An 18,657-nucleotide genomic window follows, 5' to 3' on the forward strand; every position below is an offset into this window, starting at 1 on the left:
TTGTTGCATGTCAAGAAATAAATACTTCATGCAAAATTTCATCCGAATCGTATTCTAATTGCGTCCTCTAGAGGCTCAAGAAGTCAAGATACTTTTAGCTTGCTTTAGAAAAAAGTGTAAAAAAAGTATATTTGATTAAAGTTCATTCTAAGTTCTATAAAAAATGCATTTACTTTCTTTTAAAAAATCCGCAATTACTTTTTGGGCAACCCAATACATTGTTTAGGCTTTGTTGGGACCCAGATCACTATTTCGATGTGTTACAAATGGAATGACGAAATTATGGTGGAGGGTAGGAAACCGCATAATACGCTTAAGCGAGAAATACCGCTTAAGTGAAACTTAATGGAAAGAACCATTGAATCAAATCGCTTAATTGAAAATACCACTAAATTGAAAAGGTTTTCAAACCACAAATTCTGTTTTTATATGCAACTGAAATTGCATAAGTGAAAAAGTTATTTCTATGGGAAATTATCTGGAAATGGAGAAAATTCTCAAAACCATATTTTGATATTTCGCTAATGATTGTCTCTGATTTAAAAAGAGTTTTACTGAGCATTGCTCTTTTCAACTCAAATAGTTTCATACATAACAAGTATGTTCACTGGGTAGAAAAATAATCAAGAAAAAAGCTGTCTAGCTCGACTTAGGAAGAATTGGACGGATGAAACTAGTATAAAAAATTTTTCCCGCTATAAAGGTCATGTTTTGGGGAAAAATTTGGTTCGAAACATCAAACAACAAATTTTCAAAAAATTTGGATTGAGAAACCTGTTTAATATCTTGTTGCATTTGCTGGCTAGTATATTAATAAAAAAATGATAGCGATAAGCCTACTACTTTGGTACGATTTTATGTCGAAGTCATTAAAATCCACTTTTCTTCGCTACATGGTGAGAAAATATGAGGAAAATTATTTTTTTTGTTGTTGACAAATCATAGTGGCTTATGAAAAATATATTTTTATTGAAATTGTTTTTCAAAAGTTTTTATTTTTTTGAACTACTACATCAATATAAAAGCTCTAAATAAAAATTAAAATTTCATCAAGATCGGACATGGGAATCGAGAGTCAGGCGTTTTAAGGTTGTCTTATACCAATATTTGACAGTGTAATAAACGGAATGCCAAAATTCGAGTAACCCCATCCCACCCAAGAGCTTTTAAAATCCCATTGTTTAAACATTTAACAAGTTTTGTTATTAAGGCAAATACAACAACTCTGAATCAAAACTTCCCTTTCAAAAAACTGCCTACATCAATAGTCCCAATAGTCGAAAAAATGTTCCTTTTTTCAGCTTACCAACTGTAGAAGTCTTAAAATTTTGCTGTTTTTTTTAAGTGCTCGACTATAATTTATATCAGCCGTATATTCTAAGGATTTTTTTTCACTACTGTTCCAAAAAGGAAGTCAAAATGAGTTTTATTAAATTCTCTTATGCACAAATTCTAACTAGAGGTGGAGAACTATCGATAGTCGGCACTATCGATAGTTGACGATAGTAATTTTACAAACATCGACAGTTGACGATAGTCCTATCGATAGTTGACGATAGCCCGTCCACCATAAAATACATATTTGTTTGGTTGTTGATTTGTAATTAAAGCTTTTTTATACCCACCGCCATAGGATAGAGGATATATTCATTTATTTCTCATCGTCGTAAAATTCTAAGACGATTAAGTAGAGCTGGCAAACTATCGATAATCGCAACATACGATATTTTCTATATATTTGATGATAAATTTCGATATCGATAAAATTAACTATCGTTTATTTCCATCACCTATATATTAAACAATATTCAGAAATAAAAATCAGGAGATCGATGACCCAAATTTAATAAAGTCTGGGAATTCATAAGAGAAATCATTGAGCAAAATTTTAGCCCAATCAGATGAAAATCGCGCCCTATATAGGAGCAATGTGTGTTATATGATATATTCGGTATGGTATCACTTATTTTTGTCCAATTTTGCAAAAAATGTAACTTTGCCGATCATATCGATAGGACAAATATCAATCGATATTCCATGCCATCGATTTTTGCCAGCTCTACAATTAAGCGATGCCCGAGTGCCTGTCCGTCTGTTGTAATCACTCTACAGACTTTAAAAATTGGTAGGTTAAGTTCTTGAATGGGCTATATAGGACTATATTTGGATACCGATATGCCGATTTATGGCCTAAAGCCCATAGCAGGCGCATTTATTACCCGATTTCGCTGCCATTTGAAAAGGGGGTTTCAATAAAGCCATTGATATCCGTATCGAATATGGTTCTTATCGGGCTATATTTATATATAGCTCCCAAATTGACCGATCTGTCGATTTGGGGATTTGGATCTACAACTAGTGCTTGTCGATGTGATGTTGTCAGTATCCGCTGAAATAGAGTGCTGGAATCTAGACATGCATTTCAAAGTCAGAGTGGTATCTCCTCAAATAATCGTTCAAGTTTGAACTATTTTCGCTGGTTTTGTACTCCTTTCCGCAGTAAATGCACTTTGCAAATGTTTTTCGACAAAAGTTCGCAAAAAAAATGTAGGCATACCCCCTAATTTTGACCCCAAGAACCCGAATATGAAATCAGTTTTTTTGGGCTCGGGCCCGTGGACCCCAAAATGTCCAACTATCGATAGTGCTGATCTAATTCTAACACATAAAACATTCATTCACAATATGTGTAATCATAAATGGTTATTCGAACTTTTTTGAATTTTCTATTAAAAGTAAAGGTGTAAAATAACTGAAAATAAAAGAACATCATTCATTTAAAATATCAAAGGGTGCATCCTCATTTGTTTAAAATGAATGATTGCAGATTTGCGTAAGAATTTTATTATAAAATAATATGTCCAATGACAGTTTTCCATGTATTAACTTTACCAAAATGCTTAAAAATAACGAAATTGGAGATGTTTTTTACAACTGCTACAAATATTGAAGTTTTTGTTTTTTTGTAAAACTCAAATTGTATCTTTCAGAGAAGATCTTCCGGTTACTTATGTTTTAAGTTATTACCGAAGTTATAGCAGCATCTATGATGTTAGTACTTTAAAAACTCATATTCATATTTGCTGTGTTCACACAATCTACTCGTTCTTACGAGATTAATTTTTAACACAAACATTTAGCCTGACCCACACAATACCTCCGAAATTTTGATAAGTGCTTTTTGCTTGCCATTTTGCTTGCAGAAATCAACGTTAAATTGTTAGAACCAAATGTTCTGTACCTCGATGAAAAGCCGCCTAAAATTGTCAAACAAGCAAAAAGAACGAAAAAGATGGCAAAGAAAAAGTCGAAAATCGGGAAAAGAAATATAAGAAAATGCAAAAAGATCCAAGGCAGCAAAGTGGCTATTAAAAAAGAATCTCACTCCAATTTGTGTGAAGCGGTCGAGGGTCGAGCACAAGAGGAGGAGGAGGCAACAGGAAGTGATCCCTTGTATACCTCAAATAAACAGATTAAAACCGAAGCGGATATACTGGACAAGGACGAAGAGTTTGCGGACATTAAATCGTATGAGAATGCAATTTCCGAAAGTGACTTAAAATATTCATCATCAATTGAGAAGATTGGCAGCGAGGAGGATAACATTGGCTTGGAGGTTCGCGAAGGCGCAGGCGTTATATGCCAGACGAAACTTGAGGACGAACAAGAATCCCATGATGATGATGATGATGAAGGCGACGATTTCGATTATGATGGAGAAGAATTTATTCCGAATACTTCCAATAGTGATGATGACGATGAAGATGATGATGACGATGACGACGATGATGATGATGATGGTGACGACGAGGAGCCTCTAATAATGATAGCTCGTAGAAAAGGCAGGCCCAGTAAACGTAAAATACCACGCTTGGAACATTGTCGTGATGCCTGCAAGAAAAAGTGCCAGCAAAAATTTACCCAAGAGCAAAGACGTGCCCTTTGTGACCTTTTTTGGTCCCTCTGCGAGGAAGAAAGGAAACAATTTATACGACAACGCACTAAAACAAAGCTGAAACGCTTCCAACGTCGCAAAAGCAAGAACAACAGAAGTGTTAGCCAACATTTTTGCTTTTTTCTGGACGAGCCGGAGAGTCAAAATTTAGTGGGTGTTTGTCGCAAATATTTCGAATCAACTTTGTGCACAACAAATTATAACATCAAGAAGGCTTTGGATGGCTATGAGCCGGAATTGGAAAAACCAAATATTATAAGAGCCTCCAAAGATCAGCAGCACCAGCAAGAGTTGGATGAGAAGAAAATTAAAGAGAAGGAAACTGAAGAGATTCAGCAATATCTTGATCCTGAGACAGGTGATTTGGTCACAATTGATCCCAAAGCAGAGAAAATGAAAAAACTATCTAATATTAGCAGTGGTGGTGGTGGTGGTGATGCATCTAAGAAAAAAACCAAATCCCGCAAACGTGGTGGCGAAGCTCAACCTCAGCCCGAACACCATCCCAAACCCATTAAATGCCAACAGCGTTGCATATTCAAGTGCCATACAAAATTCACAGAGGCGGAACGCAAACAAATCTGCGATGTTTTCTGGTCTATGGATTATAAACGTAGAAAAGATTTCATCTTGGCTCGCATAGAGACCAAAGATATTGAGGTACAAACCACACCAGAATTTCGAAAATCCAACCGTCCACCGCGAGCTTATCACACTCGCTTCTATTTGCGTGCTGGCCTGCAGGGGGAGAACATACGTGTGTGCAAACATTTCATGATGAACACCTTGTCCATATCCCGCATGTTCATAACGAATGCCATAGATTTTGCGGACAAAACCACCGGCCACTATACAGGCCTAGATCGTCGAGGCCTTAATTCGGCTGCCAATAAGATAGGACCAGAGCGCATGAAAATTATAAAAGATCACATTGGTTCATTTCCCACCTGGATTCCAAGTAAAAAGAGCAAAACGCGTTACCTTCACCATAGCCTAAGTATAAAACGCATGTACTTGCAATACAAGGAGCTGTGTTTGGCGCAAGCTGAGAAATTCGTCTCCACCAACATCTATTATAAAACATTCCATGATGATTTTCGCCTGTCCTTTCTTAGCAGTCCTCTGCCCTCAAGGGGAGGAGGCTTTCTCAAGGCAAATCCCAATATATCGCATTATACAGGGGAAGAGCCGGGAGGCATGTGGTTAGCACCCAATGGAGATAAATTAGACTTAAGTCTTCACAATCCCGCACAAAGTTTTATCAGTATGCCAGCGGCAGCGGCACCACAACTACCAACTACTGTTGGGGGCCATCTGAATCCGCCCACTGATGTGGGAACAATAGCAACAATGTCGCCGCCACTGCCACCACCATCGGTCTCTGCCGAGTCCTCCAGCCTAAGCATTACGAACCAATCAAATTTGGCTCATACCACCAGTCCGCCAACAACATCACTTGCATTTAACCAGTCTTTTGCCTACGCCCATTTGATTGATCCCACTCTGAATCATACTAATCTCGTATGCCAAACATCGACGGTGCAGGTGCAGCAATCGGAATTTAATATGAATTTGTACGAGGGAAATCTGCCACACGCTCATGCCGCCTCCACTTCATCAATTTTTAGAAGGCTTTAAGTTTGTCTAAAGTTCAGATGCAAATAGCAAAAACATACGCAAGCTGATGGTTCATCCTGTATATGGAGAGTTTTCCTTTATGTGAACTATTGACAATTGGGTGGTGTGGGCAAGCAAAAAGTTATTTAGAAATTTGGGAGATAGTTTTGAGGTGGGCCTGTCAAACTTACTTTGGGCCAAAATTCTTTATCACCCATTCAATAATGAATTTCTATGTATTTAAGTGTAATCAACACAAATTTTTGATGTTTTTTCCAAATTCTTGATGAAATTATTGGCAAAAAAAAAAAAGAAAATATTTCTTAAATTTAGCACCACACTCAAATACCTCCGAAATTTTGATAAGTGCTTTTTGCTTGCCATATGTTTGCAGAAATCAACGTGCAATTATTAGAACCAAATGTTCTTTATCTCGATGAAGAGCCTCCAAAAATTGTTAAAAATAAGAGAACGTCTAATAAAAGATCAAAAGCCCAAAAGATAGCAAAGATGGCAAAGAAAAAAGGCAATACCATGAAAACCAGAGATGGAGCCAAACGACTGAAAAAGGCACATGACAGCAAGGTGTTTGTTAAAATGGAATCCTCAGAGTCTTCCACTCATTTGAAGCACAAGTCATCGGGAGATGATCCTTTGTGCACATCATCAGACAAAGAGATTAAAATGGAAACTGCTCAAGATCAAGATGCAGAGTTGGAGAGTAAAGCATTCGTATTGCAAGCAGCTAGCAATAATAAAGAAATTGTGGCAGAGATGCGACAATATGCTCAAGAATTTTGTGCAAATTCTATGGAAAGCAATGATGCGAAATTTGAAATCCCCAGTGCGGATAATGATGACGAGGAATTTATATATACTGGCGAAGATGTTGACCAGGACGACAACGAAGATGATGATGATGATGATGATGACGACGACGACGATGACTATGACGATGATGACGAACCCCTCATCTTGCTTTCCAAAAAGCGTGGACGTCCCCGCAAATATCCTTACAAAGAAGAGGAAAAACGCAAAATACCCCGCATGGAGCAATGTCGTAAAATTTGCAAGCAAAGATGTACCCAGAAATTTACCCAAGACCAACGTCGTGGCATGTGTGACCGGTTTTGGTCTCTGCCCGAGGATGATAGAACCGTTTTTATACGGCAGCATACCAAGACCAAACGTTATACACGTCTCAAACGCAAAAACACTAAATGTCGTGGTAACAACTGTTGTTATTACCTGAACATGGATGACAACGTCAACGAGGATGAAACAAATTTAATACGCGTCTGTCGCAAATATTTCCAATCTACATTGTGCATCACCAGCTACACCATCAAAAAGGCCCTGGAAGGTTACGAACCAACGCCTGAAATGGAAATGAAACCTTGGCTACCAACACAACCAGAAGATGGGGAAAAGAAGCAGCACAAGCCTAAGGAAAAGACGGCCACAATTCAACAATTTTTAGATCCCGAAACTGGCGACTTGATAACAATCGATCCCAATGAGGAGAAAATGAAAAAATCCCTCAATCAACCCAAAAAGAAACGGGTGCGTCGAAAGCCGGGCGATCCGCCGCCAGAACATAATCCCAAGCCCATAAAATGTGCTGAACGTTGCATTCATAAGTGTCATACGAAATTCACCGAAGAGGAGCGTAAACAAATCTGTGATATATTCTGGTCCATGGACTACAAACGCCGAAAAGATTTCATATTGGCCCGCATAGAGACCAAAGATGTGGAGACCCAAACAACACCGGAATTTCGCAAATCAAATAGGCCACCTCGTGCCTACCACACGCGATTCTTTTTACGTACTGGCCTACAAGGTGAAAATAAAAGGGTTTGTAAACATTTCATGATGGCCACCCTGTCGATAAATCGCAATTTCATTACAAATGCCATCGATTTCGCTGACAAAACAACCGGCTACTACACGGGTGTGGATCGACGGGGCCAAAATCCGGCCCATAATAAAATTGGTGCCGATCGTAAGAAGACCATAACCGATCACATTAACTCTTATCCCACTTGGATACCGAATAAAAAAAGTAAATCACGTTATCTCCATCATTCGCTCAATATCAAACGCATGTTCATGGAATACAAGGAGATGTGTATGGCGCAAAATATGAAATATGTATCTATTCACTACTACTACCGCACATTTCATGAAGAATTTCGCCTTTTATTTCTTTGCAATCCAGAGCCCAAGCGTGGCGGAGGTTTCATGAAATTGAATCCCACTGTATCTCATTATACGGGTGACGAACCTGGAGGCTTGTGGCTGGATCCAAGTGGAGAGAAATTGGATATTAATATATACAATCCTGCGGAAAGTTTTATACGTTTTCCCCCCTCCCAGCAGCAGCCTCAAGCTGTAGATGCCACCAGCACTTGTTCTCAGGCGCCGCCGGCGGCCTCATCATTACCATTAGCCGCCGCCATTGAGATGTCAGCAAATTCTCCAGCAGATTCCCCAAATATGGTAGTTGTACAACAACAGTCTGCTGTGTCAACAGTTCCGTCATTAGCATCAACATCCATCGCGTCGTCGTCGTCGTCATCGTTTAATTTTAATCAACCCTTAAACTATGCAAACATCATAGATTCATCCTTGAACCCCACCAGTCTTATATATCATCAAACAGCACCTGGGGTGCGTCATGAGTTTAATCCTAATTTATACGAAAGTAACTTACCACAGGCACATGCCGCATCCACATCTTCATTATTTAGAAAGCTTTAATCTGTTTTCAATAAATCAAAGATTTAATCAAATCCTTTATGAAGTTGTATTTTGGTGTATGAATTCGCTCAGAGGGTTTGAGGTCATTTAAGCTTGGATGTTATATGTAGCTCATTCTTAAAAGACTTCTATATGGATACTAGGAGGGACCCCAAGGTGGTGGTTGGTGGGTTAAGGAGGTGGTATGGACCCCCAGAAACATGGTTCCGAAAGTGGGTACGAATTTCGTGCTCTACTCTCAAATACCTTTCATTTGAGCCCCATATTGCCATAGTTGAAACATTTTCTCCAATTATGTTCCATTGAGGGGTGTTTTCTGGGGTGAGGAGGTCCCCCAGACACTTAGCCCTGAACAAATATCAGCATCGTGCTCTACTCAGCAGCTAATATCAGCATCGTGCTCTTTACAGGAAGAGGCGTCCCCCAAACACATGGCCCCAAAATTGGTTATCAAATTCGTTTTCTAATCTCAAATACCTTTCATTTGAGCCACATATTGGCATGGTCGAAAAATGTTTACCCTTTGGGGCATGTTTTGGGGAAGGGGTGATGCAATAAATACATGATCTTACAATTGGATATCAAATTCGTATTCTACTCCTAAATACCTTTATTTGAGCCCCATATTGCGATGGTCAGTAAAAAGTTGCTATTTGTGGGGTATTTTGGGAAAGGGGTAGACCCCCAGAAAATTGGTCCCAAAAGTGGATATCAATTCTTGCTCTGCCCCCAGTACCTTTCATTTAAGCCCCACGTTGACATGGTCGGTAAATATGCCCGATTTAGGGGTGTTTTGGGGAGTGGGGTGGTCCCCCAAACACTAAGCCCTGAAAATATATGCTCTATTCTCAGATATCTATATATCATTTATTTGAACCCCATATTGGCATTGGCCTCAAAATTGGATATCAAATTCGTTTTCTAATCTCAAATACCATTCATTTACATCCCTTATTGGGGTATGGGCCCTAAAAACTATGAATATCGAGCTCCACTGTCTTGAAGACACAAATTGTCTTGGTGAGCAAATACGTCCTATTTGGGGGTTGTAATGATGGTGGGATAGTTGGTCCCTAATTTTGATATCAGATTCATGATATACTTCCCATTTTTCCATAGTCGGCAAACATGACCGGTTTGGGGGATGCGGCGGCCACTCAGAGAATTGGCTTTGAAAACACATATCAGATTCGTGTTCTACTCTTACTATACTTATACCTTTTATTTGAGCCTCATATTGCAATGGTCCTAATCTCAAACACCATTTACTTAAACCCCTTATTGAAAAAGCCAGCAAATACGTCCGGTTTGGGGTATGGGCTTTAAGACCCAAATTGTCTTTGTGAGCAAATACGTCCTACTTGGGGTTTGTTATGGTGGTGGGACGTCCCTAGACAGTTGGTCCCTAAGGTTGATGTCAGATTCATGGTCTACTCCCATATACGCTTCATTTGAGCTCCATTTTTCCATAGTCGGCACACATGACCGGTTTGGGGAGTGTTTTGGGGGATGGGGCGGTCACTCAGTGACTTGGCTTTGAAAATATACATCAGATTCGTGTTTTACTCTAAAATACCTCTTGTTTGAGCCTCATATTGCAATGGTCAGCAAATATTTCCTATTTGGGTGGTGTTATGGAGGTGGGGTGGCCCCGTAGACACTTTTCCCGAATATTGATATCAGATTTGTGCTTTACTTCCAAAGCTATTTCATTTGAGGCCCATATTACTATGGTCGTAAATCAGTCCTCTTTGGGGGATGGGCGGCCCCCCAAACACTTGGTTCCACATCTGGATATCAGATTCGTATACTATTGAGTTGCCCAAAAAGTAATTGCGGATTTTTCATATAGTCGGCGTTGACAAATATTTTCAAAGCTTGTGACTCTGTAATTGCATTCTTTCTTCTGTCAGTTATCAGCTGTTACTTTTAGCTTACTTTAGAAAAAAAGTGTAAAAAAAGTATATTTGATTAAAGTTCATTCTAAGTTTTATTAAAAATGCATTTACTTTCTTTTAAAAAATCCGTAATTACTTTTTGGGCAACCCAATACATTCAAATACCATTTATTTAAGCCCCATACAGCCATTGTCAATAAATAAGTCCTGTTTGGGGGGAGTTTTGGGGGAGGAGTGGACCCCCAGAAACTTTGTCCCAAATTTGGATATCAGATTCGTATTTTACTCGCAAATACCTTTCATTTGAGTCCATGGTCGGTAAATATTTCAGATTTAGGGGTGTTTTGAGAGTTGGGGTGGTCCCCCAAACACTTGGTCCGACAATTGGATATCAGATACGTTTTCTAATCTTAAATACCTTTCATTTGAGTCCAATATTGTCGTGATTGGTGTATATATATTTGGTAGGTTGTGAGGTGGGGTTTTTGGGGGTGGGGGTTTTTTTCTATTGTTTACATGAAAATAATAAACGAAACTCATGCCAGGCAAACAAACTATAGCCGCCGGTATAGAAAAATCACTAAACGGCATTGCCATCATTTCAATAAACTACTAAACACAAAACTGTACTTTTGTCCATTATTGTTAAATAACATCCTTTTAGAATCCCGAGCAAATGATAATAAACAATAATTTTATATATTTTATGCCAAATAAGTCGTTTAAATTTAGTGACGTCTGCCCACAATATAGGGGTCTAAGTTATGCCACACGCAAGTTGGTTACCAAAACGCAAATGAATTATACAGTTACTGACATGGGTCTTTGCCCAATGAAACGTCAAAATTTGCTGAGCTGTCAAAAATCTTACTAGCCCCTAGGCTACTCAAAATTTATACACCACACTTAACGTTATATTTTTACTATCCCTACAACTTTGCTAATATTCGACACACAGCCAAAGTGTCAATTGAGCGAGGGACTGAGAAATTCACTGCCAAGTGTTGGCAGTGAGTGTATTATGTGGGCATATTGGTGTGAGAGAAATCCGTTATGCCTCTGAGTGACAACATCACTTGGATCAGCCCCCGCGCTTTTTCACTCAGCAGCTTATGCTCTAAGTCTTAGATGAAGTCAAAGATAGAGAGAGAGCGTAAGAGTAGAAGAGAACTGATCTCTTCTACTCTCTACTCAACCGAGTAAAGACCATATGTTAACTCGAGCACACTTTTGAGACTTACAATTTAATAAAATAGAAAATCATCAGCATATATACGACATGTGTATATTAATATAAGGGAGATTTAGCATGCCACACTTGGATGAGTTAGAATGAGAGTAGGTTTAACGATCTCATGCATGGTGAGTGGAAGGTTTTTGATATACCTATTAATTGGAGATAAGTAAAGTGTTAAGACTTTAATTGTTGTATTTTATTTGGAGGTAAGTTAATGGTTTAGCATGAAGTTTTTGTGTGTGTGTGTGTGTGAGAGAGAGAGGGAGAGATTGTCGCGCAATTGTTAATGAAAATAACTCTCTAAAAAATTAGTTGGTCATTCAAGCTAATTTCATAACAATGAGAATACTGCTTTCGTGTCAATGCCTATATACCTATATCTATATAAGAATGGTGTGTTCTTATAAGAGTCTCAACTCAATCAAAACGTAGCGCCAAGTGGTTTTACGAGCATTTCATAGGGGACTCTCATGCCATTGGCCTCTTATGCCAGCGTCATCGGTTTTTTGTTTCGTATATAAACAACTTGACGCTGACTCTTGACTCTTTGATTGGGTTCAGACTTTAATGCATGCAATGCCGTTGATAGAATGGGAAGAATAATGAAATCAAGAGGATCACCAATTGTCAAGAGGAATGTGAGAGTTATGTTTTTGCAGTGGATAGAGATGAGAAGCTGGAGGCAACAAGAAAGATTTCAGTTAATATTTTATAGATTATATGTGGCAATCGAATTTCGGGTGCTGGATTATAAAGGGTTTTCCATGAGGTGCGATTTTGAATCACCCGACATTTCGGTAGCTGTAACTTTTGAGGCTTTATTCTTTAACATTTAACAAGTATTCGCTTCAATAACGCATTTAAATTCACTACAAAAATTGTGAACAACTTGTAGTTGCAAAACTAAAGCATTTTTTAGTTCTTGTCGAACCCCAATACAGCTAAAATGTCGCATTAGGGCTGGCAAAATATCGATGGCATTATCGATATTCTAGTTGTTGGTCGTATATCGATTGATATTATTTCTATCGATACTATGGGCAATGTTCCTACTATTTGAAAATTTGCAAATTAACAAAAATTAGCGATCCGATCGAGAATATATCCCACCGTAGCGTAGAGGTTAGCGTGTCCGCATATGACGCTGAACGCCTGGGTTCGAATTCCGGCGAGAACAACAGATTTTTTTTTTTTTTGGAAAATGAGGTTGGATCACTAGTTACAGTGATTGAATGCGCTATCGAGAGATGATTATTGAATTTTTATGATCGAATTAATGAATTTTTATGATCGAATTAATGAATTTTTATGGCCATCTTTCAATAAGATGGCGAAAAAGCAACCAAACCATTGCTCTTTTTTTGCGACTTCTTCCTTTGGGGCCACGTGAAGGATTAGGAGGAAGGCCAACAGTCCAGCTTCGATACAAGAACTCAAAGATAGAATTCGTGAGACTGTCGAGAACACAGGGTAGCCACTTTGCGATTTGATTATGGAGAATTAAAAAAAGGATATGGTCTTGTAAGCGTTGTAGTTGTAGCCATTTGGTTGATGTCCTTTTTCATTATTAACGGAATACCCTCCTCTTTATTCTGAAATAAATATCCGATCATTTATCTCATAAATATGAATTTTTCTGTGAATACCTCTATTCGAAAACCCTATACATGTTGCATATCAATTGTTTATGTTTATTGAGAACTTATTAAACGCGTTGTTTTGTTTTCTTTTTTTTTTTTGCAGGTGTCATTGAACCTGACAATGACATTGATCAGCCTATGGGTGATTCTTCAAAAACCGCCACGGAGGAAGAAATTGATAAATCCAGTGAACTGCGTTCACAAGCTGCTGCTGCTTACAGCGAACAAAAATTTCAAGAGGCCATAGATTTGTACACCAAGGCCATTGAATTGAATCCCGGTAATGCCTTATTCCACGCCAAGCGTGGCCAAGCCTATTTGAAATTGAAAAAACCCAATGCCTGCATACGCGATTGTGATAAGGCACTCGAAATCAATTGTGATTCGGCGGCTGCATATAAATTCCGTGGTCGGGCAAATCGTTTGTTGGGTAATTGGGAGAATTCGGCCAAAGACTTGAGGCAGGCTTGCAAATTGGATTACGACGAGGAGGCCGATGAATGGCTGCGTGAGGTAACACCAAATGCCAAAAAAATCGAGCAACACCGCTTGAAGCAACAACGAAAAAAAGCTGAACATGAGCGTAAAGCTCAAGAAGCTAAACGTCAAAAGGCACGACAAGAACAAAAAAGTACCTACGACGGCTTTCCAGGAGCAGCTGGAGCTGGAGGCTTCCCTGGTGCCGGAGGCTTTCCAGGTGCCGGAGGTTTCCCAGGGGGATTTCCGGGTATGGCTGGTATGGGCGACTCGAAAATGGGTGATGTGTTTTCTGCCATGAATGATCCCGAAGTAATGGCTGCATTGCAAGATATTGTAAAAAATCCAGCAAATATTGATAAATACAAGTCGAATCCTAAGATTTCCAAGCTCATTGACACATTTAAAACTAGTTTCCCAGGAGGTGTGCCCGGCTTTCCTGGTGCTTTTCCAGGTGCTGCTGATGATGAAGACGCCACAGCTCCACCACCTCCTACAGCAGCGGATGAACCCAAGGCTGCTCCTAAAAAACCTGATTTTGTTGATGATGGTTTGGATTAAATTATTTTGCTGCTTTCATCGAAAACAAACACACATACATATAAACACACAAACACATACATATTTCATTGTAATGAAATTATGGTTTCTCTTGGTTTCCTTATAATTTGTAACTTTTGGTATGACTGAATTGAATAGCCGTTTGACCCATAATATTAGAATTGTATAAAAGATTGAATCGTGTTCTGCATATGAGAGATAAGGTGAATTGAAAACATCCATAGTTAAAAATAGAACATGCAAAGCCTAATTATGCCACATTGGCAGAACTATAGCTGTGGAAGAGCAGCATATGGGCTATAAGCGTTTTTAAGGATATGATATGTCATTTAAGCGTTTTCTAAGGCCAAAGTAAAAGTAATATCGAAAAAGACTCTTATGGGTCGATTATGCAACCCATTCAGTTGCGTTGCCAACAAGCAAATTTGTTATAGAAATCCCCATTTCTGCATTGATATACATACCTATTTATTGGACATGAAATTTTTTTGCTTATACTTAAGAAATTATACACGGTCCCGGTCCTTGAATAGGAATTTCCTAATGGGTGTCAAGAGCTACATAAACCTTGAATACTGTTCGATCGCTTTAATTTAAGGCTCGATTACCAAAACTGAAAACTCTTGATTCAGTCTCATATACAATTTTGAAAACTGGCAAATGGTTAATACACTTAGTTTTAACTAATCCGTTTTTTATTCTTGTTTCAATTTAAGTTTTCTGCTTAACAAGCATAGTTTTTATTGTAATATTCCTTTTTTGTATTGTTGGTTCAATCTAAGTCCTCTCTTATCCCATCCACCTGCTTTTATATTCCTGTTTATTTAGGCTTTACTTTGAAAAACTCTAACTAATACAATAATACGCTGAAGAACCAGAAAGAAATGTTGAATATTGCAATCAGCATCTATTTAAAAATATATGGCATTGTTAAAAACCTTATTAGCTTCTAAAGATATGCATTTCACAAGACTTACTCATTATCAACTGTAATTCCTATTGAATGGGAATTGATAATATTTTAATGGTAGCATTTAGTGAGAATAAAATTTGAACAATTGGTTAAATTGAAAATATAATATGGTCGTTTTATATATGGAATTGCTCGAGTAGGGCAATGGGCTTTTTCACAGAAAGGCTTTCAGACTGTCTTTCTCTTGAGAATGTTCAGAAGCGTTTAACTTGTGGAAATTCTTAGGTAGGCATCACCTTTTTTCGGATCTTTGATATATTCAAGTATCCATAGAAATGGCAAATTACCTCATTGTGCATATACCGTCGCTCGGTAGCTGTGCCCCAGTAGTACAATTCTCTATGCTGTTTTCAGTCTGATTCTATGTTCGTTTTTCACGTTTTTTTGCTTTAAAATCTATCATTTAAAAAAGTAACCGCGAAAAGAGATCAAAAATGCAAATATTGCCCATGAACATTCCACTTAGGAACAGGGGCAAACTTCTCACATATCAATGAGTGCAGTCCGATTCAAGTTTAAGCTCAATGATAAGGGGCCTCCTTTGTATAGCCGAGTCCGAATGGCTTGCCGCAGTGTGACACCTCTTTGGAGAGAAGTTTTAGATGGCATAGTACCTCGCAAATGTTGCCAGCATTAGGAGGGGAAAACCACCGCTGATGATCTCGCCAGGATTCGAACCCAAGCCTTCAGCGTCATTGGTGGACATGCTAACCTCTGAGCTACAGTGGCGCAGAGGTTAACGACGTGAAATAAAAATCATTCTTCCTTATTCCGGTTTGCGATGGCGTAGACGAATGTCGAAATTTTTACAAAATTGCATTACATTTGTCGAAGACAAAAATTCGTTTATATATTTGATAACCAAATTTGACGAAAACGATCGATATATAAGTTAATTGCATTTTAAATTACATCAGGCCTGTTTGTCGAAAGAGTATAGAATCTACTTTTATAAAATTTTTAGTTATTTACCACAATATTTTTATACCCTACACTACTACTGTGGTACAGGGTATTATAACGTAGTGAATTTGTTTGTAACACCCAAAAGGTAGAGAGACCCATTACTAAGTATACCGACTCAGAATCACTTTCTGATTCGATTTAGCTATGTCAGTCTGTCGGTCTGTCCGTCTGTCTGTCCATATTAATTTGTGTACAAAATTCAGGTTGCAGTTTTCATCCGATCGTCTTAAAATTTGGTACAGGCATGTTTTTTGGCCTAGAGACGAAGCCTATTGAAATTGGAAAAAATTGGTTCAGATTTGGATATAGCTCCCACATATATCTTCATCCGATTTTCAGTATTAATGCAATAAAGTGGTCATTTGTTAACCGATTCTTTCGAAATTTGGCAGGAATTATTTTTTATGACTCTCGAAATTATTGGTGAATTTTATGGAAATCGGTTCTGATTTAGATATAGCTCTCATATATATATATATCGCCCGATTTTCACTCCCAGAGCCACTGCAAGCGCATTTATTGACCCATATTATTCCCAAAACTTTGTACAACGTTTTCCTCGACGATTGTCAAAGTATGTGAGAAGTTTGCTCGAAATCGGTTCAGATTAAGATATAGCTCCCATATATATGTTCGTCCGGTTTGCAGTAATATTGCAAAAAATGGTCTTTTGTAAACCGATTCTCTCAAAATGTAGCAGGAATGATTTTCTCTTGACTCTTGACATTACTGGTGAATTTCATGGAAATCGGTTCAGATTAATATATAGCTCTCATATATATATATATATATATATATATATATATATATATATATATATATATATATATATATATATATATATATATATATATATATATATATATATATATATATATATATATATATATATATATATATATATATATATATATATATATATATATATATATATATATATATATATATATATATATATATATATATATATATATCGCCAGATTTTAACTTCTGGAGTCACAACAGGCGCATTTTTTGACCCATCTTGCCAAAATTTTGCAAAACACTTTCCTCGACGACTGCCACAGTATCTGAGAAGTTTGTTCGAAATTGGTTCAGATTTAGGTATGGCTCCTACGGCTCTGACGGATTCTTTCGAAATTATGCAGAAAGGATTTTCTTGTGACTATCGATATTGCTGGTGAATTTCATAGAAATTGGCCCAGATTAGATATAGCTGTCATATATGTATAACGACGGATTTTCACTTCTAGAGCCACTGCAAGCGCATTTATTGACCAATCTCGGCATAGTTTTGTACAACGCTTTCCTCGACAACTACAACTACAATATCATAGATACCGGTTGTACGTAGCGGATTCACCCGATGGATTCCTTATCGGCAATGGGTGCCGCCTCAGTGTACAACACACTGCTACAACAACAACAACTAACACAATATCTCCACAGAGAGAATTTTCCTTCATAAATGTAATGATCGAGTTTCATAATCTTTCGTTCCTAAATACTATGAAAGTTTTATTAGGTTAGGTTAGGTTGGAAAGAGGGTGCAGATAGTAATCCGCCCCATGCCACTATGGACATACACCTAAGCCAGTAATTGGCTTGTTGTGCGCTCTAAGATCTATAAAGTAACCTCTTAAAAGAAAATTTTAATTTAGGAATTCCGTGCTACTTACAAAATCCTTAATTGTTTTCAATACCACTCCCCTAAGTTGGTTCATGTCTGGTATTTTGTCTCCACCCGGGCAATGACAAAGGAAATGCTCCAACGTCTCATCATCTTCCCCGCATGCCCTACACGTGCTATAACTTGCCGCACCGATTTTACATAAGCGAGCTCGTAGTCCTATGTGTCCCGTTATGATACCAATAGCTGACTTCTACTGACCTACTTCTTGCTTCCTTTCAGCAATAGCCTCGTCTTCTCACGATCTGGATCCCCCCCATAGGATTTTCGCCGTCCTAACGACCGTTTCCCTGTTCCACAATGTTGCATGCTCATTCTCCGCCAAAAGCCCTTGATACAAATACTTTCACTTTAAACTTTAAACATAAAGCGTTTGTTGCCCAAAATAATTATGTATACGTGAGTGTACAAACGGAGGGTAAGTACATATAAGTAAATGGCAGTAATGGTTGAATAAACCCTCATTGTCCCCTACTTCCAAAACGTCATTGGCGTGACAACACGTAGACGACAAAGAAAAAGTGCATTGTTGCAAATTTTTTGTATGAGGACATAGTTACGAGGTCCCAAACTAATTCAAAAGCAAAATGACTCATATATACATATATCCCCTGCTCCACTACTCAGTGATTAACATGATTTTTTATTTATATTTTTTAAAAATATCCCAACAGTTTTTATGGTTTTTAAACTGTGGTTTTTTGCTAAGAACTTAAAGAGCGCTTAGCAATTGTTTTAATAGAAATTTAATAAACATCAAATGTGACGTTTTGCCTTATTATATTATATTATCATAAATCAAAAATAAAAAATGATATCATTGTATATGAAACATATATTTATAAGTTCATATTGTTTGATTTAAAAATGATCAAACGAA

General features: G+C 37.8%; 1 protein-coding gene across 3 annotated transcripts in view; it reads left to right on the top strand.

Annotated features, from left to right (window-relative positions):
• The window catches only part of LOC106096050 (hsc70-interacting protein 1), a 36,628-nt gene extending 21,401 nt beyond the window's left edge, over positions 1-15,227 (top strand). Inside the window, exon 3 of one of the 3 annotated variants that reach the window (XM_059367466.1) lies at positions 13,214-15,227. In XM_059367466.1, coding sequence (XP_059223449.1) covers positions 13,214-14,148 — 935 coding nt within the window. In that variant the 3' untranslated portion in view covers positions 14,149-15,227. The other 2 variants (XM_013263572.2, XM_013263570.2) reach the window with 2 other exon arrangements.
• Positions 15,228-18,657: the final 3,430 nt, after the last annotated feature.

This window comes from Stomoxys calcitrans, chromosome 4, assembly GCF_963082655.1.
Source record: "Stomoxys calcitrans chromosome 4, idStoCalc2.1, whole genome shotgun sequence".
Classification (NCBI taxonomy): domain Eukaryota; kingdom Metazoa; phylum Arthropoda; class Insecta; order Diptera; family Muscidae; genus Stomoxys; species Stomoxys calcitrans.